At 45.5% G+C, this 19,554-nt stretch overlaps 3 protein-coding genes across 6 annotated transcripts; 1 reads left to right on the forward strand and 2 right to left on the reverse strand.

Moving 5' to 3' along the window:
• Positions 1-648: 648 nt before the first annotated feature.
• Positions 649-4,628, reverse strand: LOC123182430 (proteasome subunit alpha type-3). 3 transcript variants are annotated; one of them, XM_044594990.1, is made up of 12 exons: positions 4,442-4,594; positions 4,209-4,309; positions 3,826-3,979; positions 3,703-3,742; positions 3,526-3,609; positions 3,280-3,353; positions 3,119-3,205; positions 2,950-3,034; positions 2,638-2,684; positions 1,482-1,547; positions 1,089-1,179; positions 649-969 (listed from the first exon to the last, which is right to left on the reverse strand). In XM_044594990.1, the coding sequence occupies exons 3-12, from the start codon at positions 3,927-3,929 to the stop codon at positions 898-900; spliced, it is 750 nt and encodes a 249-aa protein (XP_044450925.1). In that variant the 5' UTR covers positions 3,930-3,979; positions 4,209-4,309; positions 4,442-4,594; the 3' UTR covers positions 649-897. The 3 variants fall into 3 exon arrangements, with proteins under 3 accessions (XP_044450925.1, XP_044450926.1, XP_044450924.1); XM_044594991.1 differs by having other exon boundaries at positions 4,213-4,309; positions 4,442-4,593; XM_044594989.1 differs by lacking the exon at positions 4,209-4,309 and having other exon boundaries at positions 4,442-4,628.
• A 3,104-nt stretch (positions 4,629-7,732) lies between these two features.
• Positions 7,733-8,938, reverse strand: LOC123182432 (uncharacterized). The gene is made up of 3 exons (XM_044594992.1): positions 8,502-8,938; positions 8,300-8,416; positions 7,733-8,212 (listed from the first exon to the last, which is right to left on the reverse strand). Exons 1-3 carry the CDS (start codon positions 8,817-8,819, stop codon positions 8,135-8,137), a joined length of 513 nt encoding a protein of 170 aa, XP_044450927.1. The 5' UTR covers positions 8,820-8,938; the 3' UTR covers positions 7,733-8,134.
• A 3,165-nt stretch (positions 8,939-12,103) lies between these two features.
• Positions 12,104-18,369, forward strand: LOC123182433 (uncharacterized). Of its 2 annotated transcripts, none has more exons than XM_044594993.1 (4): positions 12,104-12,391; positions 12,473-12,557; positions 13,018-15,228; positions 15,360-18,369. In XM_044594993.1, the coding sequence occupies exons 3-4, from the start codon at positions 13,167-13,169 to the stop codon at positions 18,215-18,217; spliced, it is 4,920 nt and encodes a 1,639-aa protein (XP_044450928.1). In that variant the 5' UTR covers positions 12,104-12,391; positions 12,473-12,557; positions 13,018-13,166; the 3' UTR covers positions 18,218-18,369. The 2 variants fall into 2 exon arrangements, with proteins under 2 accessions (XP_044450928.1, XP_044450930.1); XM_044594995.1 differs by having other exon boundaries at positions 12,104-12,369.
• Positions 18,370-19,554: the final 1,185 nt, after the last annotated feature.

Here is a 19,554-nt window from a genome sequence, read left to right on the forward strand (position 1 = left end):
TTGGGCTGCAGCTGGGGGGCTGATAGGACGCTACAGCAGCGCCAGCACGGGGCGGGGCTGCTGGTGGGAAACAAGGGCGACGACAATCATGGCGCAGGCACAGGTGGGGCTGGGACGCAGCAGCGGCGGCAAATTCAGCATGAGAGCGAGGGCGAGGGGAGCGAGGGATTTTTACTTGTCCGCCTCCAAGCAGAGTAAAAATACTCCTTGGATGGGTGGAGTAAATTTTTTACTCCTCTAACTGGTTTAGGCCTCCTTTGGTTCATAGGGTAGGAAAATCGTAGAAATAGAAATGTTATAGGAAATGAGATGACATGTATCTCAAATCCTATGAGTAGGAATAAGAAAGGAGATGCCCTTTGATTCACATCATAGGATTTTTTTTTTCCATTAAGTCTAGGCTAATGTTTATTTTCCTATGAAATGTGAAAGATAGGAAGAATTCTTCCATAAGAATAGGATTTCATTCCTACAAACCAAAGGGCTCTAAAGGATTTTTTTTTTCCTATAGAAATCCTATCCTATGAAATACCTACAAGATTCCTCTAGACCAAAGGAGGCCTTAGGAGATCAGCTAGGCGTCTGTTAGAGTAAAACTAAGATCTTACTCTATAGCCTGACCGGGTAGAGTTGCTCTTAGGCCACGCGTGATTAAGATCTATGACAAACATGTTCGGATTTCAAAAGATTTAGTGTGTGACCAACAGCAAGCAGAATACGATTCGCTACAAAACACGAGAACCTCTGCTTGCTACCTCGACTGGGATGGAATCATGGAACCGAAAGCAACAACGCCCTGAAGGTAGTAGTTTTTTGCACTGAAAACGAACCGCTCCAGCCCTGAATCTGTTACGCCACACGTGAAAGTAAATGGGAAGCAGAGCTCATGGTCTCTTCTTAGTCGGCATCCATCTCTTCCAACGCTGCCTGCGCTGCTGCCTTGGCCTGCTCCAGAAGATCATTTGGAACCTACACATGGTATGACAAGTTAGCAAGGAATTCAACAAAGGGCGACTCTGTGGCCTATGTAAGGTAGCTGTGGAGTTCCCAGGGAGGAGGGTATTTTCCCGTGAGTGGCCGTTTATCACCTTCTCATGCTGGCGGTTAGATTCATCACACACCCAGCTCAGTTCCAGCTCAAAAGATTTGTCTTTCGCTTCATCGTGTACACCATAAATTCTGCATGTACAGGAAAAAAAAAGTCAGCCTAGTAATTATTTCGGGTATGGCAATTTGTAATATAGTATCACAACCAGAAATACTGCTTGTGGGAGTAAAACCATGATATACGGAGGATCAACAATGTTGTTCCTTCTGAGAGAAATCCATATTTGTTGTGACTAGTAACTACTGGCCATCTTCATGCTTGAGCAAGTAAATGTACATGACTAACAAACTTTCAGGCCATTCATGACAGAAATCTAGGTGATATATCCTGAAGATAAAACTTGCAGTAGGATGGCGAAAGATTTAGGACATACATCTTGGCAACCTCAACAATGCCTTCCCTGCAAGTTAGCTCAGAAAGCTTCAATTTCTCTATCTCCCTGTATGACAACATTAAGATAGATGGATTAGAATGGAGAAGCACTCTTTGTGACCAATAAAAATACATAGTAAACATCATCATAAGTATTTTGTGCAGATGCATTTGACAGCCGCTGCGAACCATTAAAAGGGACATTCTACAACATATTGAATCGCACAAGTTCTTTGTAATATAAAGCTCTCAACATCATAATGTATCCGAAATCATACACATCAATGGCTACAAAGCTGCAAGGGTAAAGTAGATGCAGATCAAGTTTTAGTTAATTAACAACTCTTCCACTGAAAACTAAACCCATGAAAAGACGAATACAAGGACAAAGAGATAAATGGTCAATGTATTTAGACTATGTAAATGATGCGCATCTATGACCTAGTACGTTAATATCAATGGTCAGTTTGGTATTGTAGCCCATAATTGTGGAAGCTAGTCAATTCAAAGAATTACACATACCAGTTCTGGTACAATATTTCTGCTATGGCTGTAAAGAAGTGATTATTTATCAAAACGCTAAACTGAGGGTCTGTTTGGTTAGTTGCAATGTTTTTTTTTCTAAAATTTGTGCGAGAAGTGTGACAAGTCACAATTTATTGGTCAGCAAACTTTTCATCACAGGTGTACCAAGATTTCACAATAAATGTATCTGACGTGTAGGGTACACTGGTGCAGTTTTAAGAAAATGTGGCGCACCAATATTTGGCAAAGAAACAAATACGAGCTTAACCCAAACCTGCCTAACTCGCATGTAGCAAACTGTGGTAAGCAATAAAACACCACCTAAGCTGTGTTCTGGCAGTGGCAAACCTAACATAAGCAATAAGAGTGTATTTCCCCCGTTGAATATGGAACGGCTAAACTACTATCTGCATAAACGTTAAATGTGGATGATCATTTGATGAGCAGCTTTAAGAATATCAACAGACTTCCTTATTCCAAAAGATCTACTTTGAAAAATTAAAATGGTATTTATAAGAACGATTCATGAGTGCGCCATGCTTTAGCAGTGCTATTGGTTTGCAACAAAATAGACAATGGCCACTACAGGAATCATACAACAGAAAAAACTAGTGAAAACTTGATTGGCTTACGTTTTTGCAGCCTGTCTTCCTTTACCCAGAGCAGCACCAAAATATTTCTGTCAAAATTCAACCATTAAGTCATAAATTCCAAATGCATCTACTGCTACTAAAAGCAGCACTGCACATCTTAATCCATGTACATAAAGTTGTCTGTTTATTACTCCCTCCGTCCCATAATATAAGAGCGTTTTTTACACTAGTTAAACTTGCCCGGTCACTGACAAATATAAATATGTGTTATCTAGCCAACTTACCCCTTGCTCGGTCCTAATAAATAACGGGAAAATAGAAGAACTACCATGTCTTAGATTGAGAACTCACATATGAGAGCCCTGAAGGTTCGATCATGTAGAGCTGTGGCCCATCCCTATCATAACCTCCAAGAATAACTCCACAGCCAAAAGGCCTGAGACAGGAGTTTAAAGTGTATCAAACTATCAAGTAACATGTAGGCAACCACCTTCTTGAACAGGAAGAACATCTGCATTACCTGAGCCACCAATAGAGTGTACACAGATGAACGTAGCTAGCTACACGATCAGCTAATTCCTTCACAGGCATGGGTTCTCCGTATACCCTGGTGGATTACAGCTTTAGGTTACAGTTCTACAAACATTTGGTATGAAAATCAAAAGTCTCACTAATTCTCACTTTTCATAATTGGCTGCTTCTGACTTTGCTCTTGAGACCACCTGCCTACCGTCTGCTGCTAACCCAGCCACAGCCTGAAAAGGAGAACAGGAATTAACTTCACTACCAAATGCAATCCGTTACAGTAAAAAGAAAGGCAATTATAAAAAGACATGAAAGGGAACACTGCAGAATATATATCCTAAATCATTGGTGCATTCTCAGAGAGAGACCGCCCTGTATGTAACAAGAAGGAAGAGAGATTACCAAGCCAGAGTTCCGGTGAACTGAGTGAAGTCTCCGATTCGACCCGGCAAGTATCATCTTCGATGTTATCAGCTTCTCCACACCCTATAGACCAATATATTAAAAGGTTATCGCACAAAAGAAACACAGAGTAACACCCCATCCGGGTAAAAGTAAATACAGCAAATAGCCACTTACGAGGACAATTCCATCTTTGCACTTGATCCCAACAATCGTCCTACACAGAATCATCCAAAGTTTCATCATGAGGTTGCACAGACAGAGAAGGTCAAGAAAACAGGGGAGGGAGCTAGGGCACACCCGCTGTTGTCGACGGCCTTGCCAGCATACTCGACCTGGAAGACACGGCCGTCCGGGGAGAAAGTGGTGACAGACAGATCATACCCGGTTCCTATGCTACTCATGGTTAAGACTTAAGTAGCTTCAACCACTGAACCGTTTATACAGTTCTCTCCTGAAAAAAAGAGATCACAACAATCATGTTAAGAATAAGCAGGGCAAAGCACCACTGCATCACGGAACAAGCATATGCAGGAATCATTCAGACAGATGTACTACACGAGGCATTTTGGCGGGGTTGTAAGATGCCTAGCGATTAGTGAACCTTGTATTGCAAACCAATCTGAGGTCTGTTGCACATTTGCTAATGAACCTACCTGCCTACAGCTTTAAAAAAACGCTACCTGCCTATGTGAAAACACGGGATTCCCCTGGTACCAGGATGCGGTTTTCACTGCAACGCTACAGATACAGCTAGTTGTCGCTGCTGGCTCCAGGAGCGGACCTAACATAGGAGGGGGACGAACAAGGGTTCAGTCGAGCACCAAAGTTTCAACCGCGCAGCGAGCGATTCCACGACAGATTGTAGCGGTGAGCGGGATGAGACTGGTGTATGGGGGCAAACGGGGGCGCTTACCGATCCCGGCGGGCGGAGGAGGCCGCGTCGACGGCGGCGCGGGCGCTGGGATCGTCGGCTCCGGCTTGTGCCGCAAGAAGGTGGGGAGTGTGGGTTTGAGAGAGCCGCCGGGACGGACGGGCACGGGCACGAGTTGTGTTTTCGGGGCGGAGGCGTGCGCGTCGGACACTCCGACTCGAACCAGGCTGCCTCGGAGGCTCGGACCAGCAAGTCGGGTTGGACTACGAGGGCTGGGCTGGGCTGGGCTCGGGTCTACTGGCTGAGGCAACAACAAGAGACAGGCCCGTTCCGTGATGCGTCAGCTTCGTCTCCCGTTCGGTTGCACAAATATTTTGAATCAAGGCGAAACGTGAAGGTTTTGAATCAGTTCAAATCATTCATAAGAAAGAAGAGTCAAAGTTTTTTTTTTGCGGGGCAACGAGAGTCAAACGTTGAAGCACATAACCTGGCCAGAGCTTCTACTACTTTAGGTTTTGGCAGGAGGCAATAGACCAGAACTTATTGTAATTTCTTCTAACATTTTTGAATGAATAAAGTGCTTAAACCCCTCAAAAATATTGGCTGCACAATATTTTCTATAATTTTCTTTTTATTTTATGAAGGGGTCTCTCTGTAATGTATGGGCAACTATCTTTGCCTAGTCTATCTTTTCAAAAAACTACTCCCTCCATCCCATAATGTAAGACATTTTTCACAGTAGTGTTTTTTTTTTGTGAAAAAGGAGGATAAACCCCCGGCCTCTGCATCTGAACGATGCATACGGCCATCTTATTAATTATTCACGGAGATCATACAAAGTAATACATCAGTGAGTCTGAAGCCACCATCTAGGCAACACCTGTTGCTACTCCTATCCCGTTGATGAAGGTGTGTCGAATATTCGGGCCTAATACCAAACGGACATCGCACCAAACCCTAACATCTAAAGCCGGATGCCCCAGCCCAGCCACATGCTAGGACTGGGTCCCATACCGGACCAACGCACTCTCAGAGGCTGCCGCTGCCATCTTCCACCAGTCCATCTCCAGAGCAGCAACTGACCCATCGACCTTGCCTGGCATGCCGTCGACGCCACCATGACGCCAGACAACTCCACCATCCTGCACGAATCCGTCCACACGCGCCCGTCGCCGAACCTCCGCAGCACCATGCCATCGGGATCCGCCGTCGGCCTTACGGTGGATGAAACACCGCTCTTCCACTTGTCCCGTCCAACTAGCACTTGCTCCAAAACGATGCCCTCAGGAGGGACAACGGCATCAAAGGTACCATCATCATCTGATCCGGTAGATCCAGATCTATGGTTTCCCCCGGAGCATCACGAGTGGGGTGCCACGACCTGCAACAACGATGCCTCGAGAAGGGAACGACGTCATAGACGCCGCCATCGTCTGCCATGACCGAAGTCGACGTGATTTTCACCGAAAGTCGCATCCCCCCAACCTCGCAGCTAGCTGGAACCGAACGGAGCCTCGTCGTGGAGACGAGGGCCGTCGTCGGCACGCCGGCAGGGAGCCTCTAGCCGCCCCTCACCGGTCCTCCTCGCGCCACCGGCCGGCCAAGGCCGTACCGAGACGGATCTGGACAGGATGCCAGATCCGCAGCCATCGGAGCCACCCATGTGCCCGCGGCCGCCACACCGCCGGACATGTAGGTTCCCATCGCCACGGCGTGGCAGGGGCGTCGCCCCTGACTGCCGCCCCCGGCCTCCCCGCGTGAGACGCCGCCTCCGTCTCATTGGATCTGCCCGCGGCAACCACCCACCCTGGATCATGCAGGGCCCGCTGAGGGAGTCCTGGACTAAGGGGTCCTCGGGCGTCCGGCCTGTTATTCATTGGGCCGGACTGATGGGCCGTGAAGATGTGAAGGCCGAAGACTATACCCGTGTCCGGATTGGACTCTCCTTGGCGTGGAAGGCAAGCTAGGCGACCAACTATGAAGATTCCTTCTTATGTAACCGACCCCATGTAACCCTAGATATCTCCGGTGTCTATATAAACCGGAGAGCGTAGTCCGGATAAGAGGATACTCATTTACCATATGCACATAGGCTAGACTTCTAGGGTTTAGCCATTACGATCTCGTGGTAGATCAACTCTTGTAACACTCATATTCATCAAGATCAATCAAGCAGGAAGTAGGGTATTACCTCCATAGAGAGGGCTCCAACCTGGGTAAACATCGTGTCCCCCGTCTCCTGTTACCATCGATCCTAGACGCACAGTTCGGGACCCCCTACCCGAGATCCGCCGGTTTTGACACCGACACCCGCCGCCACCGCGGCCCTTGCCGGCGGCAGCGGCGGCTGTGGATGGAGGAGCAGGGAGGGGCTGGCGGCGCGGGATCAGGGGCCCTGGTGCCGCCCAAGGGGAGGCGACGCGAGGGGGAGGGGAGTCGTCGGGGTGAGGTGGCGGTGCTAGATCACGATCCCTTCTAGCCTCTTTTTCACAGTAGTGTAGTGTGAAAAAACGTTTTACATTATGGGACGAAGGGAGTATCAATCTATTCATCAACTATCATGGGAGTACATAGCCTTATACAATGCCAAGTCCTTAGTGAAATAAATTCGTTTTCCTTTAAGCATATCTACTTATTTGTAGAGGGTATACGCTTATTTGCAAAGGCATCTATGGATTTGATCATATTGTGCTCGAGAGCGATACCCGGGTTGTTGTTAACTTATGCAACTTTGCATTTCCTAGGAGGTAATTAAAGGAGCTTTGCGAGAGCTGTACTTATGTCAATAATTGAGAGGCCAACGTGGTTGCTCAACGTTGGGCCCATCAAGCTAGTGAGTTGAGGAGAAGGTGTCTATGGATTAACTGTATTTCCTCCTTCATCCAAGATTGTATTTCTTCATTTTCAAAAAGATTGTATTTCTCGTGATTGTTACCAACATGGTTAAGCAATAAAGCTCCTAACTTGCAAAAAGAAAAGACACCTACGTAATCAGAGGACATATAAAACAAGCAGCGTAGAGTGACAAGAGCCAACTGCCCAAGGATCTAGCTGGTCTTGAACGCTGGGAAGAGACAAGGACATTGTCACTAGACATGCATTCAGCATAGCAACAAATCTAATTTTCCACTAGCCTCGTGATGTTTTATGCTCAATTATGTTAACATTAAGCACAACCAGCAACAAAGGCTGGTACTCTAGGACAAGGACGATTACATGTTTAAAAAAATGAAACTTCAGAGCAAAGACTAGTTTGCGTTGTACTCCCTCTGTAAAGAAATATAAGAGCGTTTAGATCACTAATTTCTTTACGGAGGGAGTAACTTGCAAGTGTGTTGATGGATTCGATATATTCATGAGCCTTCATATACACACTCACAACGAGGTGCGAAGGATTCGTATGGCGAACACGACATCTCAGGGAAAACTGAACGGACACATCTCCTCCATTCAAACGCAGAGTTCAGACGGCGAATGCTCCATGTGTAGAAGAGGAAGCAGGCAAGACCTTCTGCTCTTAGTCCACCTGCTGCTGTTTTTCCAGTGCTAACCCATCTGCTCTGCTCGATCGGCAACAAATTTACCAAAAACGAATACTACTAAGTACTAGTACCTCTGTTCATTAATATAAGACGTTTTGGTAGTTTAAATAAAACTGCCAAAACTTCTTGTATTAATGAACACAGGGTGTACATTATATGTTCAGCGTGTTCATTGCTCTCCCAAGAAACCAAATCAGAGGAAGCCGTCCCTGCGGTCCTGCTCCTCAGCGTCCTTGTTCGCCGTCTGCACGGCCTTGTACCACAGATACCCCTGGAGTCCAAACGAGAATGAACTCGATCAACAACTGCAATACAAATTTAATCTACTAGCATAGATCCGGCGTGGCAGAGTACGTACGGAGGTCGGGATGCCGGTGACGGCGAAGAAGCCGAGGATGGGCGCGTAGAGCGGGCTGTCGGTGCCCACGACGCCGAACACCGCCCGCCCGTTCGTGTACTCGAATATCGACCCGATCTGCACGCGGATGCGACGGTCAGCGGAGCGGAGCGGAGGAGGAGGAGAAGAAGGGGGGAGATAAAGAAGGGCTCGAGAAACGTACGGCGGCGATGGCCGTCACGGCGGACGCGAGCAGGTATGCGTAGAACGGGACCTGGGCGGCGTCGCCTTCCTGCCCCGAGGCCCCGCCTTCGTCGCGCGCCCACGGAGGAGGCTCGTCGGAGCCCGGCCGGGCCCAGGAGGGGACCTTCTCGTCCGCCTTCTTGCCCGACGACTTGGCGGCCGCGACCACCAGCTTTCGGCGCGACGACGACGGCCGCGCGCACGGCGCGGCGGCCGCTTGGGAGGCGAGGCGAGGTTCGGGCTTCCGGCTCGGGCCGACGCAGCGCGAGCCGCAGAGGGAGATGGCTGCCGCGGCCATGGATGCGAGCGCGAGGTCTTGCGGTGGGAGAGCTTGGAGCGCGGCGTGTGTGTGTGTGTGGAGTCGACCGAGGAGTGTGGATAGGACGTGCGCGGCGCACGGTGCACGGTTGCCGGCTTCTCCTCCGTTGGTCACGTGCTGTGGGCTGAGCTTTAGCGGCCCACGTGTGAGGGACGCATTAAGCTTTTATTGAGCTGGGCTCAAATACTCCCCTAACAGGAAAAAAAAACTGGGCTCCAATACCGAATTCAGCAATGCTCCGTCATTGTCTAAAAAAAAGCAATGCTCCGTCATTGTCCAAAAAAAATGCTCCATGATTGTCTCAAAAAAAAACAGCGCTCCCTCATGTTTCAAGCTTCCATGCAGAGCAGCCATCAAGGAATGAGACACTTTGAAGTCAGGGCTTGTGAAGAAGAATAGGAATGGACGATCTCACTACTGCTTGTAACGAGAATCGGATTCCAATGAAAAGTTCAGTGTGTCCTATCGCATGTATGAACCTGATCTGGCAATATTATCGAGTGGATTTATCGAAGCATCATTAGCAACGTCGAACGAATAAAAGTTGCGTCATTTCTTCCTGTCAAGGGATGTTGAGGAAATTGTAAAGACTCCGTTGAGTACAGGCCAACTAGATGACTTATGGGCTTAGCAACCAAAGGCCATCAGGTATTCATAGTGAGATCATCACATTGTCTTCTATTAAGTACAAAGAGCAAGAGGGAAGACTAGTTGGAAGAGAGACCTATGAATTCTGACGATTGGCGGGGAAAAGAAAAAAACCGTCTACTACGCTATGGCAGGTGCAGGTCTAAGCAAAAGGTTGTGTTGTTCTATGGAGGTTGGCCAAGCTATTCCTTCCTTTCATGGATATATAAAACACATAAATATTGCATTGTTGAACAGGTGCTCCATCTACTACGATGAAGATACATAGCACCACTCGTTGTTAGAGTGCACCATTGCCAGGTGTGTATCAACTCTCCTAAACGAGGAAACGAGGGGTCAGTTGGATTTGCAAAGGTAGCGATGCGCTAGAATTTGGTTGTTTAACTTGATTGAAAACCTTCTCCATGTACATGTTGCAAGAATATCCGTGATGATGTGGGCAGGTGGGTGCTAGGAGGAAGGCCATGCATGAAAATATATTTAAGTCCCTGTTTGTCGCACACAACTTCCTTGACTAGTTATTCTCATATCCGTCGATGACTAAACCCGAGATGGGAGTGGATACTCCTCGTGTACCAGTGGCGGCTGAATGGTATCCGTCTCCCACTGACTTCGTCAAGATAAATGTGGACACTAGAGTGAGCAAGAACATAGATTGGGAATCTGTCACTATCGTGGCTCATGATGCAGCTGGACATTACCCGGGGGGCTCCACCATCTCTTTCGCCGAGCAGTTTGAAGCTGAGACAATGGAAGCATCTTTGCCTCGGATCTGAGTCGGAGGAAATCAAGACTTGGTCCAAGAAGCTTAGTGACTAAAGGTTTTCCCACGAACCAAGAAGTTTGAATAAATAATTTTTTTAGACAAAGTTCGAATAATTAAGTGCACTCTATCTAGAAGCCCGCTACCCCTACAACTGGCGCACCATTTGTGTGGTTTGGAAATCTGCCTATGGGTGTGGGCTTTCTTGCCTTATTTCTGATAATTGATAAAGGGGCAGATGATTACTAAAGAAATTACATTGACGATCAACGAGGGGGTGGAATCAAAGAGACACGGATGGCTTAAGAGCATAATAGGTATAAATAATGTCGTAAAAAATCAATTTCAGTAAAAAAAAGGAAAATAGATGAAATATTGTTTACTTATGTACGTATAAATGTTCGTGCACATGAATAAAATGTTCATTGTCTATCTGATTTTTTTTCTTGTATGAATAATTATATATGTATATTGTTGTTTTACATTTTTATATAAAAACATCTTTGGAAAAAGGCCTTTTAAAAAAGTTCTGATATAAGAAAATGTTTTTTTATAAAAAAGTTATATATGTAAGAAAATGTTGTTACATCTCCCTCCGTCCCGAATTAGTTGTCTTAGATTTGTTTAGATACGAATGTATAGATTTGTTTTTGTTTAGATATGAATGTACTCTAGATACATTCGTATCTAAACAAATCTAAGACACCTAAGTTGTGACGGAGGTAATATGAAATAACGTCTTTGAGAAAAGATCTGGTATATAAAGCTATATTTTGTATTAAAAAATCAATTATTAAAAAAAACATAGACTATTAAAAAGTTGTTACACATGTGAACATATGTTCATGTAATGTGGAAAAAAATTTCAAGTCCAAAAAAAGCTCAAAACTTATAAGTTGTAACCACGCGCGAACTGTATGGCAGGTTAATTTGTCTCCAAGGAGCGCGGTGAAGGCTTATTTATACTCAGTTCTAACATTAGCCTTCTCCCACTGTATCCCATAATTATCATGTAGGCCGATGTGTAGTATCAAGCCGCTGTGGAAGTCAGGTCTATGTACCTAGTTGAAGGTGCGTTCCACTCTGTGCTAGAGTAGATGGTATGTGTGAGGAATCCTGTCTTTCAGCCTTATTTCGTGGCGTTTTGGGCTCTTGGTGGCTACATTTTTACGCAGAGAATGGTTATGTGCGCTCTCTGCTTCGCCGTGTACTTACATTAAGGTTAGTTTGGCTGTCTGTTTTGTTAATAGGAATCGCAGCAATGCATCTCCCAGCTTTGCAATGCGAACGCTGCGATTGATCGGTAGGTTGATCACGGGACCTGAAGTTGGATGTTTGGATTGTGACTAACATTGGCATCACCATCATTTTGGTCATGATTTTGGACGGTCAGCAAGGAATTGGTTTGCTCATACCCGTTCCCCCAGTGGTTTACTGTTCCTGCAAAAACCAAAACACGGAACAATTAACGTCAGCTTATCAAAGTGTGTTTTTACAGTTCAGAAGAAGAAGAAGAAGAAGAAGAAAACACTATATCACTATGTAAAGAGACAGATATTCATTCAATTTGGCTCTGGCCAAAACCTCAAAATGAAATGGAAACATGCCAAAAACGTAAATTGCCTGAAAGGCATGGGGCATGGACAAGACTTGACCTGGCGTGCTGCTGCTGGAGTGGGAATCTCATACAGTACTACTCACGCACGCACGTAGCACCAAAGGAATCCAAAGGGGTTCAGACAGTGCCATGTCCATCATATCCTGGTGAGATTCTGCAGTTTTAGGTGTCATTTTCTTCAGCACATGGTCACGGGATCAGACTAGAATAATACATCAGTTACAAGGGGTGGTGGTGGGTGGTTGCACTCACAGCGTTAGACGAGCACGCACCGGCAGCTGCCGCTCCACTAGATACAGACCTCTGTCCGGCCTCCGCCGCTCTGCTAGATCGCCACCTTCCAGTACGCATCGCACCTGGGGTCACTGCCTTGAGTGAGCTCTGGGAAGGTGGATGCATCAGCAGCAGCGAGAAATCAGTTCAGAGTTTAGCCCATAGCCATGAAACTTGTGTTCAAGGAGCAATTCAACGGCCGGCTGTGCTGCAGAGAATAAGGCTAAGTAGGGCGGTGCAGATGATCTTGTAGTACTTCCTTTCCTATCCTTCTTTTGCAGTCCACAGCCGAGTTTCTTTCATGGGCTCATCTTGCTCTTTGTTTTTCAGTCGGACAATCTCTAGCTTTCAGTTCAGGGCATGCAGCTTCGCGCAGAGGAGAAAAGTGGGAACAGCTGAAGGTAGTCAGATGAAGGTAGTGTCTCAACAACACATAACTCAAGTTTTCTCTAGATGGTTGATGCAACTCACAAATATACATTGCTATGCTAGCCAAATATTTCACCTGATCACAGTTTTGGGTTGCTCTGAAGCAAGACAATGATATGCACTGACTTTGACTTAGAAAGAAAGAAACATGATTGCCTTAGCTCATGTAGGTAATAACATGGGTCTAATTTGAACATTTATAACATCGTTCAGCACTAATTCAAGCTGTTGCCAACTTCTGCGGGCCCTAACTTGGTTTGCTAACAAGATAATAGATCAAGACAGCTCTTGTTTCTTTCCAAACAGCCACCAAGTCTCTTCTGCTATTTGATCAGAATTTTTTCTACAAGTACTAACTTTGACTCGTGCTATTCGTAAGAGTTGTGGAATTTTTCTCCAGCCCAAAAGATCTGTTGTGCATCATGTTTTTTCTCACGTGTGTGCAGGAAAATATCGCCCATCAGGGCCAAAACAATTAAAGCCAGTCAAAAGAATCAGTAGAAATCTTGAAGGGGGAAAGAGTGTATGACCCGAACTCAGAAGCAGAAAGAGCAGGAAGATAAATAAAATCAAGCATCGCTACAGAACTAATCTGATGAGCAAGAGAAAAAAGGAAGAGCGAGAACATCAGCGCAAGAGGCCACTAAGTGTAACAGATACAGACCTGATGGGAAAAGGCAAAGGAAGAGATGCCCTACCTGCCATCAGCTATACAGATCAACAAATACCTTTTCGGAACTTGCGTACAAATCATCAACCATTGCAACTCAAGGAACCATGCATGTGCAGGTGCCGAATTTGCAAGGTGTTACGAGGAAATTCAAATCATCAACCATTGCAACTCAAGGAACCATCAACTGTACACAGTGCAGTAACTGTGAAGCAAATTACCAAACAAAGACAAGAAAATGAATTAGCAAGAACAGCAAGGATGAAGGGGAAACTTGTGTTGAAGGGGCAATTCAACACAAATACAGCAAGGATGAAGACATGGAATTTTGAGGAGGCAGCTATAAGAAAACAACAAATACTGGGCTGGAGATTGCAAAAATTATGCACTTGCCAACGTTGCCACACGTTCAGGGCAAAATCAAATTATCAACCAGCACAAGTCATGGAATCATCAGCTGTAAACAGTGCAATAATGGCTGACCAGATGATGAAACTAAGACGCCAGGACGAATTAACAAGAACGGCACGGATGAAGAGGAAAGCACAAATTCAACTTAACAAGAGCAGAAAACGTGCCAGAACCAATAATGGTGATATAGACAGGGTTGACAATTCTAATGCCAGTAAGATATGGAACTTTGGGGGGCCAACATGCATCTGCCAACACTGCCATGCACTTATGTGGCATGGAGAAAAACTACAATCTTCCAGTAGCACACAACCATCCTTTGGACAATGCTGCAAACAAGGGAAGATTATCTTGCCGCCATTTAAAGAACCACCGCCTTACCTTACAAGTTTATTGACAAGGGGTGGAGGGGAAATATCAGCAAACTACCGAAAAAACATTAGGTCTTACAATTCCATGTTTGCGTTCACATCAATGGGGGGAACTTTGGATAAGAAAATAAACAAAGGGCGTGGACCTTATGTTTTCCGACTGAATGGTCAGAACCGCCACCAGATAGGAACCCTGCTACCTGAAGAAGGAAATAAGCCTCGTTTTCAACAGTTGTATATCTATGACACAAAGAATGAGATCCAGAATAGGATAGAAGCATCAAGGTCTGGTAAACGTGATGCCTTACTAGATGAAAAAATTGTCAGTGGCCTACTAACCATGCTCGACAAGAATAACACATTGGCACAATCGTTCCGGATGGCAAGAGATAGATTTAAAGAAAATGACTACAATAACTTGACTCTAAGGTTACTAGGCGATAGGGATCAAGATGGGAGGCAACACAACATGCCATCAACATCAGAAGTTGCCGCGTTGATAGTCAAAGATCCAACCCAAAGATATGGACGTGACATTGTTCTTGAGTACAAAGATAAGAAACCTAAAAGGATATCAGAAATTCATCCAAAATTCATGGCCATGCAATACCCGTTGCTCTTCCCATATGGAGAAGATGGTTATAGACTTGGAATAAAATACAACAAAAGGAAAGGTTTAAGTAACAAGAAATACATCAGCATGCTGGAATACTATGCATATCACCTCCAACAGCGCCCAGGCCAGTCGATGTTAATGCTAACGTGTGGAAATCTGTCAATGCAGTTTGTGGTTGATGTCTTCACATGCATCGAACATAATAGGCTCCACTGGATCAGAGAAAATCAAGGAATTTTACGAACGGAACTTTATGACGGACTACAGGATGCATTCAGAAAAGGAGACACACGGACAGAACAAGTAGGCAGGAGAATAGTACTCCCAGCAAGTTTTACAGGAAGTCCTCGAAACAAAGAGCAAAACTACCAAGATATGATGGCAATATGCCGTTGGGCTGGACAACCCCAATTGTTCATAACATTCACATGCAACCCTAATTGGCCAGAGATTCGGTTGATGCTAAATGAAGCTGGGAACCAGAAGCCAGCAGAACGTCCTGATATTGTAGTTCGAGTGTTCATGATAAAACTGAAAGAGCTAATGTCTGATATTAGCAGAAAACAGCATTTTGGAAAGACTAAAGCAAGTAAGTATTTGTAAATCATTTCCCGCAAAAAAAAGTATTCGTGAATCATCACTTATCACTTTATCAGTATCAGATGCTTGCATTTTTTTTTCATGGCCAGTCATTTACTAACACAAATTTTAAAAATGCAGCCGTCTACACAATAGAATTTCAAAAGAGAGGACTCCCACATGCCCATATTCTAATTTTCCTTGAAAACGGACAAAAAAGTCTCAAGCCCTCACAAATTGATGAAATAATATGCGCTGAGATCCCGGACAATGACAAGGATCCAGAAACATTCAAAGCTGTCAAGAATTTTATGATGCACGGACCGTGTGGAGAGGCAAATCCAAAGTCCCCGTGCATGGAGAAATATATGTGCACCAAGCGCTTTCCAAAAATATTTTCTGAAGAGACGATCATAGATGAAGACCATTTCCCACGATACAGGAGACGAGACAATGGGCGACAAATAGATAAGGGAGGAGTCAAAATGAACAATGGTTTTGTTGTACCATACAACAAAGATCTGCTGGTGAAATTCCAAGCGCACATAAATGTGGAGTGGTGTAATAAATGCATGTCAATCAAGTACCTCTTTAAGGACATACACAAAGGAGATGACCAAGCAACAGCACTGGTTCAAGAAAAAGTACCATCAAAGACTGATGATGAGATTAAAATGTACCTAAGATGTAGATACATAACAGCGACTGAAGCATGCTGGCGAATATTCAGATTCCCTCTGCAGTACCAAGAACCATCTGTTGAGAGGCTAACGTTTCACCAGGAGAACAAGCAACTAGTAATTTTTCCTGACTCCAGAAACCTAGATGAAATCATTAGACACCCAAGATCAGGTGTCACTATGTTTACCGAGTGGATGGAGACGAACAAAAAGCATGAAGATGCCAGAGAATTAACATATTCAGAGTTTCCTACAAAATGGACATGGAATCACACAGAAAAGAAGTGGACACGGAGAAGAGGAGGAAAGAAAATTGGCAGGATCTACAATGCACATCCTGCAAGTGGAGAAAGGTACTATCTTAGAGTTCTCCTCAACACTGCGAAGGGTTGCATGACATTTGAAGACATCAGGACAGTCAACGGAATTGTGCACTCGTCATACAAATCAGCATGTCGTGCGCTAGGATTTCTGAACGATGACAATGAGTGGATTGAATGCATCAAGGAAGCATCCAACTGGGCATCTGGGGTGCAACTACGACAATTGTTTGCAACTATACTGTGCCACTGTGAGGTTACTGACCCAAGGATGTTATGGGAATCCAACTGGGAGGTACTCTCTAAAGACATACAGCATACACCAAGCTGGATCTTGGACTTTCCAGCCCCCTTCAGTCCTTCACACAAAAGGGAATGCAGTTTAATGGAAATTGAGAAGCAAATGGGACAAGCTGGAAAATCACTAAAGGAATACCCTGGCATAGAGCTACCAAATATGCCCGAGTTACATGAAATTGAGAAAAGGCTTATAAATGAAGAGATGAACTATGACAAAGACAAATTGAAGGGTGAGCACGTGCAAATACTAAAGAATCTAAATTTTGATCAGAAGAAGGCCTTTGATGCAATAATAGAATCAGCTGATCAATCATTAGGGAGAATAATATTTGTAGATGGCCATGGTGGGACAGGTAAGACATACCTTTGGAAAGCTATCACAACAAGGCTAAGATCAGAGGGGAAAATCGTACTTGCAGTTGCATCTTCTGGCGTCGCAGCACTTCTGCTTCAAGGAGGTAGAACAGCACACTCAACGTTCAATATTCCAATCAATCTGACAGATCAATCAACATGCTACATCAAACAAGGTTCAGATGTGGCGGATTTATTAATGAGGACGTCACTAATACTGTGGGATGAAGCTCCAATGGCAAACAAACAATGCTTTGAGGCACTTGACAAGAGCCTAAGGGACGTGCTGAGGTTCACAAATGAGAATAGTTGTGCCAAGCCCTTTGGCGGCATGACGGTTGTTCTTGGAGGGGACTTCCGACAAATCCTCCCTGTTGTGCCAAAAGGAGGACGGGAGCACATTATAGATGCATCAATCAAATGTTCATACCTCTGGCAATATTTTGAGGTATTTAATCTGACAAAAAATATGCGGCTCAAATCTCTATCCAGTGATCAAGCAGAGCAGCAGAAGACTGCGGAATTTGCGGAGTGGATACTACAGATTGGCAATGGAGACACATGTTTACTAGATAAAAAGGACTATCTAAGTATCCCCAGTGACCTGCTGCTAGAAAATAGAGATGACCCAAAAACAAAAATCATCCAAAGTACCTATCCTGACCTGCAAGACAATCTCTGCAAACACGAGTTCCTGAAAGAAAGGGCGATACTGTGTCCATTGAACGAGACAGTCAATGAGATCAATGAGTATATTATGAGTCAAATCCAAGGTGACAAGGTGACGTACCTGAGCCATGACAGTGTGAGCACATCGATGAATTACAGCCATGAAATGGAATTGTTGTATACTACAGAGTTTCTAAACAAGTTAAAGCACCCGGGATGTCCAAATCACCTACTTGAGCTCAAAGTTGGTCTGCCAGTGATGCTTCTCCGCAACATCAATCAAAGTGCAGGGCTATGCAACGGTACTAGAATGGTAATCACAAAACTTGGAGAAAGAGTCATCGAAACGCAGATCATAACTGGAGCACACGTCGGTACTAAGGTGTGCATCCCTCAGATCATCATGTTGCCATTCGAGCCTAAATGGCCGTTTGTTCTAAAAAGAAAGCAATATCCTCTCTCCGTGTGCTTCGCGATGACAATCCACAAGAGCCAGGGACAGTCTTTGAACAAGGTCGGCCTCTACTTGCCCAGGCAAGTTTTTGCTCATGGGCAACTCTATGTGGCAGTCTCCAGAGTAACAAACAGGCATGGCCTGAAGATCCTGATCACTGACGACGAAGAACACGCAAGCAAAGGAAAGGCGAAAAACATAGTGTACAAGGAGATCTTCTAAATGCCTATCTGTAGCAGTGTGGTACTGTTCTATGCAGACTCCAGTAAATAATGTTATGTCAAAATTGGCCGTTCTTCTGTTCCGGCCATTAATAAGCTAGTGTTCTAGAGCACGGTTGCAGCGCAACCGATGCCAAGACTCTCAACCGCGGATATGTGCTTTGGTTAATCTGTTGTATTACCATCTATTTGCTCAAATTTGTGTTTTCATCTCATCACTCAGACTGGATTACGGGTCAACAATTTGAGTTTGCGTCCGAACTCATGCACGTCGAACAGTACAGTATGGTGCATTGAATCAAAAAAGGGGAGGTGGTTCTAGTACCGGCCCATTGAAGTTGATTCGCATGAGGGCGGAGTGGATGGCGCGGTGAATGTGAGTCACAACCCTGGCAGCGGTGACGAGTTCCGGCGGACTGCATCGAGTCAATGGCGGAGCCAGGAATGAAGAGATGCCGGGCCAGAAACAAATAAATTCAGTAACATGGGAAAATGTGGGCACTTATAGCTACTCAAAAACACATCATGGCATTCCTTAGTTCTACAACATGAAATAAGATTGCCAAAAAAACGAATCAATTTGAGTACATACACTGATCAAATCCATCAACATCAATTATTTTCAATTCCATTTCACTAGTTCAATACAATGTTCAAATGCACAGGAAAGACAGGGGCTAATCAAATGCATCAATGTGGCAGAAAAATTAACCAATCGTGGGCGCAGCAGAGAGGCAGCAGCACAACGGCACGGCGAGTCGGCGACAGGCGACAGCCACAGCACACAAGTACACAACAGCACAGCGGCTACTCCGGGGCTCTGCCGCTCTGCGCTGCGGCTGTGCAGCACGGCGAGCCGGCCGCTGGCCGGGGCGGAGCCTTGAAAGGCAACTGGGCTCGGCAGTAGGGGGTCGGGGCGGAGCAGCCAGTCAGCAGGCGCAGGAGGGCGGGGGCCGCGGGGGAAGGCCGGGAGGGACGGAGGCCGGAGGGTGGGTGACGGCGGCGCCGGCGCCAGCGTGTGCTCTGGACACAGCGTGCAGCATGCGTGTGGTTCGGGCCTTTTTTGCTTGGGATGGGCTGTGCTGGGCTCAAATCAAACTGCTGGACCAGCAGCAAATTTAGAGGCTGGAAATAACCCCACGCCCCGGGCCTGGGCGAGCCCTCGAACTCACCAGTTGAGAAATACTCGTTGCAAAGATCACTCCAACTCTCATGTTGCGACAAGTGGCGCGCGTCACTTGTCGCAATCAATCTGGGAATTTTTCCTTTTTTCTAGATTCATTTATTCAAAACGTTTTTATCTCTTAAACCGTGCGTCCAAATCTCAAACCGTTTTCA

This window comes from Triticum aestivum, chromosome 1D (genome assembly GCF_018294505.1).
Source record: "Triticum aestivum cultivar Chinese Spring chromosome 1D, IWGSC CS RefSeq v2.1, whole genome shotgun sequence".
NCBI lineage: Eukaryota > Viridiplantae > Streptophyta > Magnoliopsida > Poales > Poaceae > Triticum > Triticum aestivum.

Bases quoted from the DNA above. Each gene is read 5' to 3' on its own strand.
- LOC123182430 (XM_044594989.1), bottom strand. From the start codon at position 3,929: ATGAGTAGCATAGGAACCGGGTATGATCTGTCTGTCACCACTTTCTCC. The intron at 3,610-3,702 runs GTAAGTGGCTAT...ATTGGTCTATAG, and splicing joins GCAAAGATGGAATTGTCCTC to GGTGTGGAGAAGCTGATAAC. The intron at 1,180-1,481 runs GTATGTCCTAAA...CTGTACATGCAG, and splicing joins ATTGTTGAGGTTGCCAAGAT to AATTTATGGTGTACACGATG.
- LOC123182432 (XM_044594992.1), bottom strand. From the start codon at position 8,819: ATGGCCGCGGCAGCCATCTCCCTCTGCGGCTCGCGCTGCGTCGGCCCG. The intron at 8,417-8,501 runs GTACGTTTCTCG...ATCCGCGTGCAG, and splicing joins CCGTGACGGCCATCGCCGCC to ATCGGGTCGATATTCGAGTA. The intron at 8,213-8,299 runs GTACGTACTCTG...TTTGGACTCCAG, and splicing joins TCACCGGCATCCCGACCTCC to GGGTATCTGTGGTACAAGGC.
- LOC123182433 (XM_044594993.1), top strand. From the start codon at position 13,167: ATGAGCAAGAGAAAAAAGGAAGAGCGAGAACATCAGCGCAAGAGGCCA. The intron at 15,229-15,359 runs GTAAGTATTTGT...TTAAAAATGCAG, and splicing joins TTTTGGAAAGACTAAAGCAA to CCGTCTACACAATAGAATTT.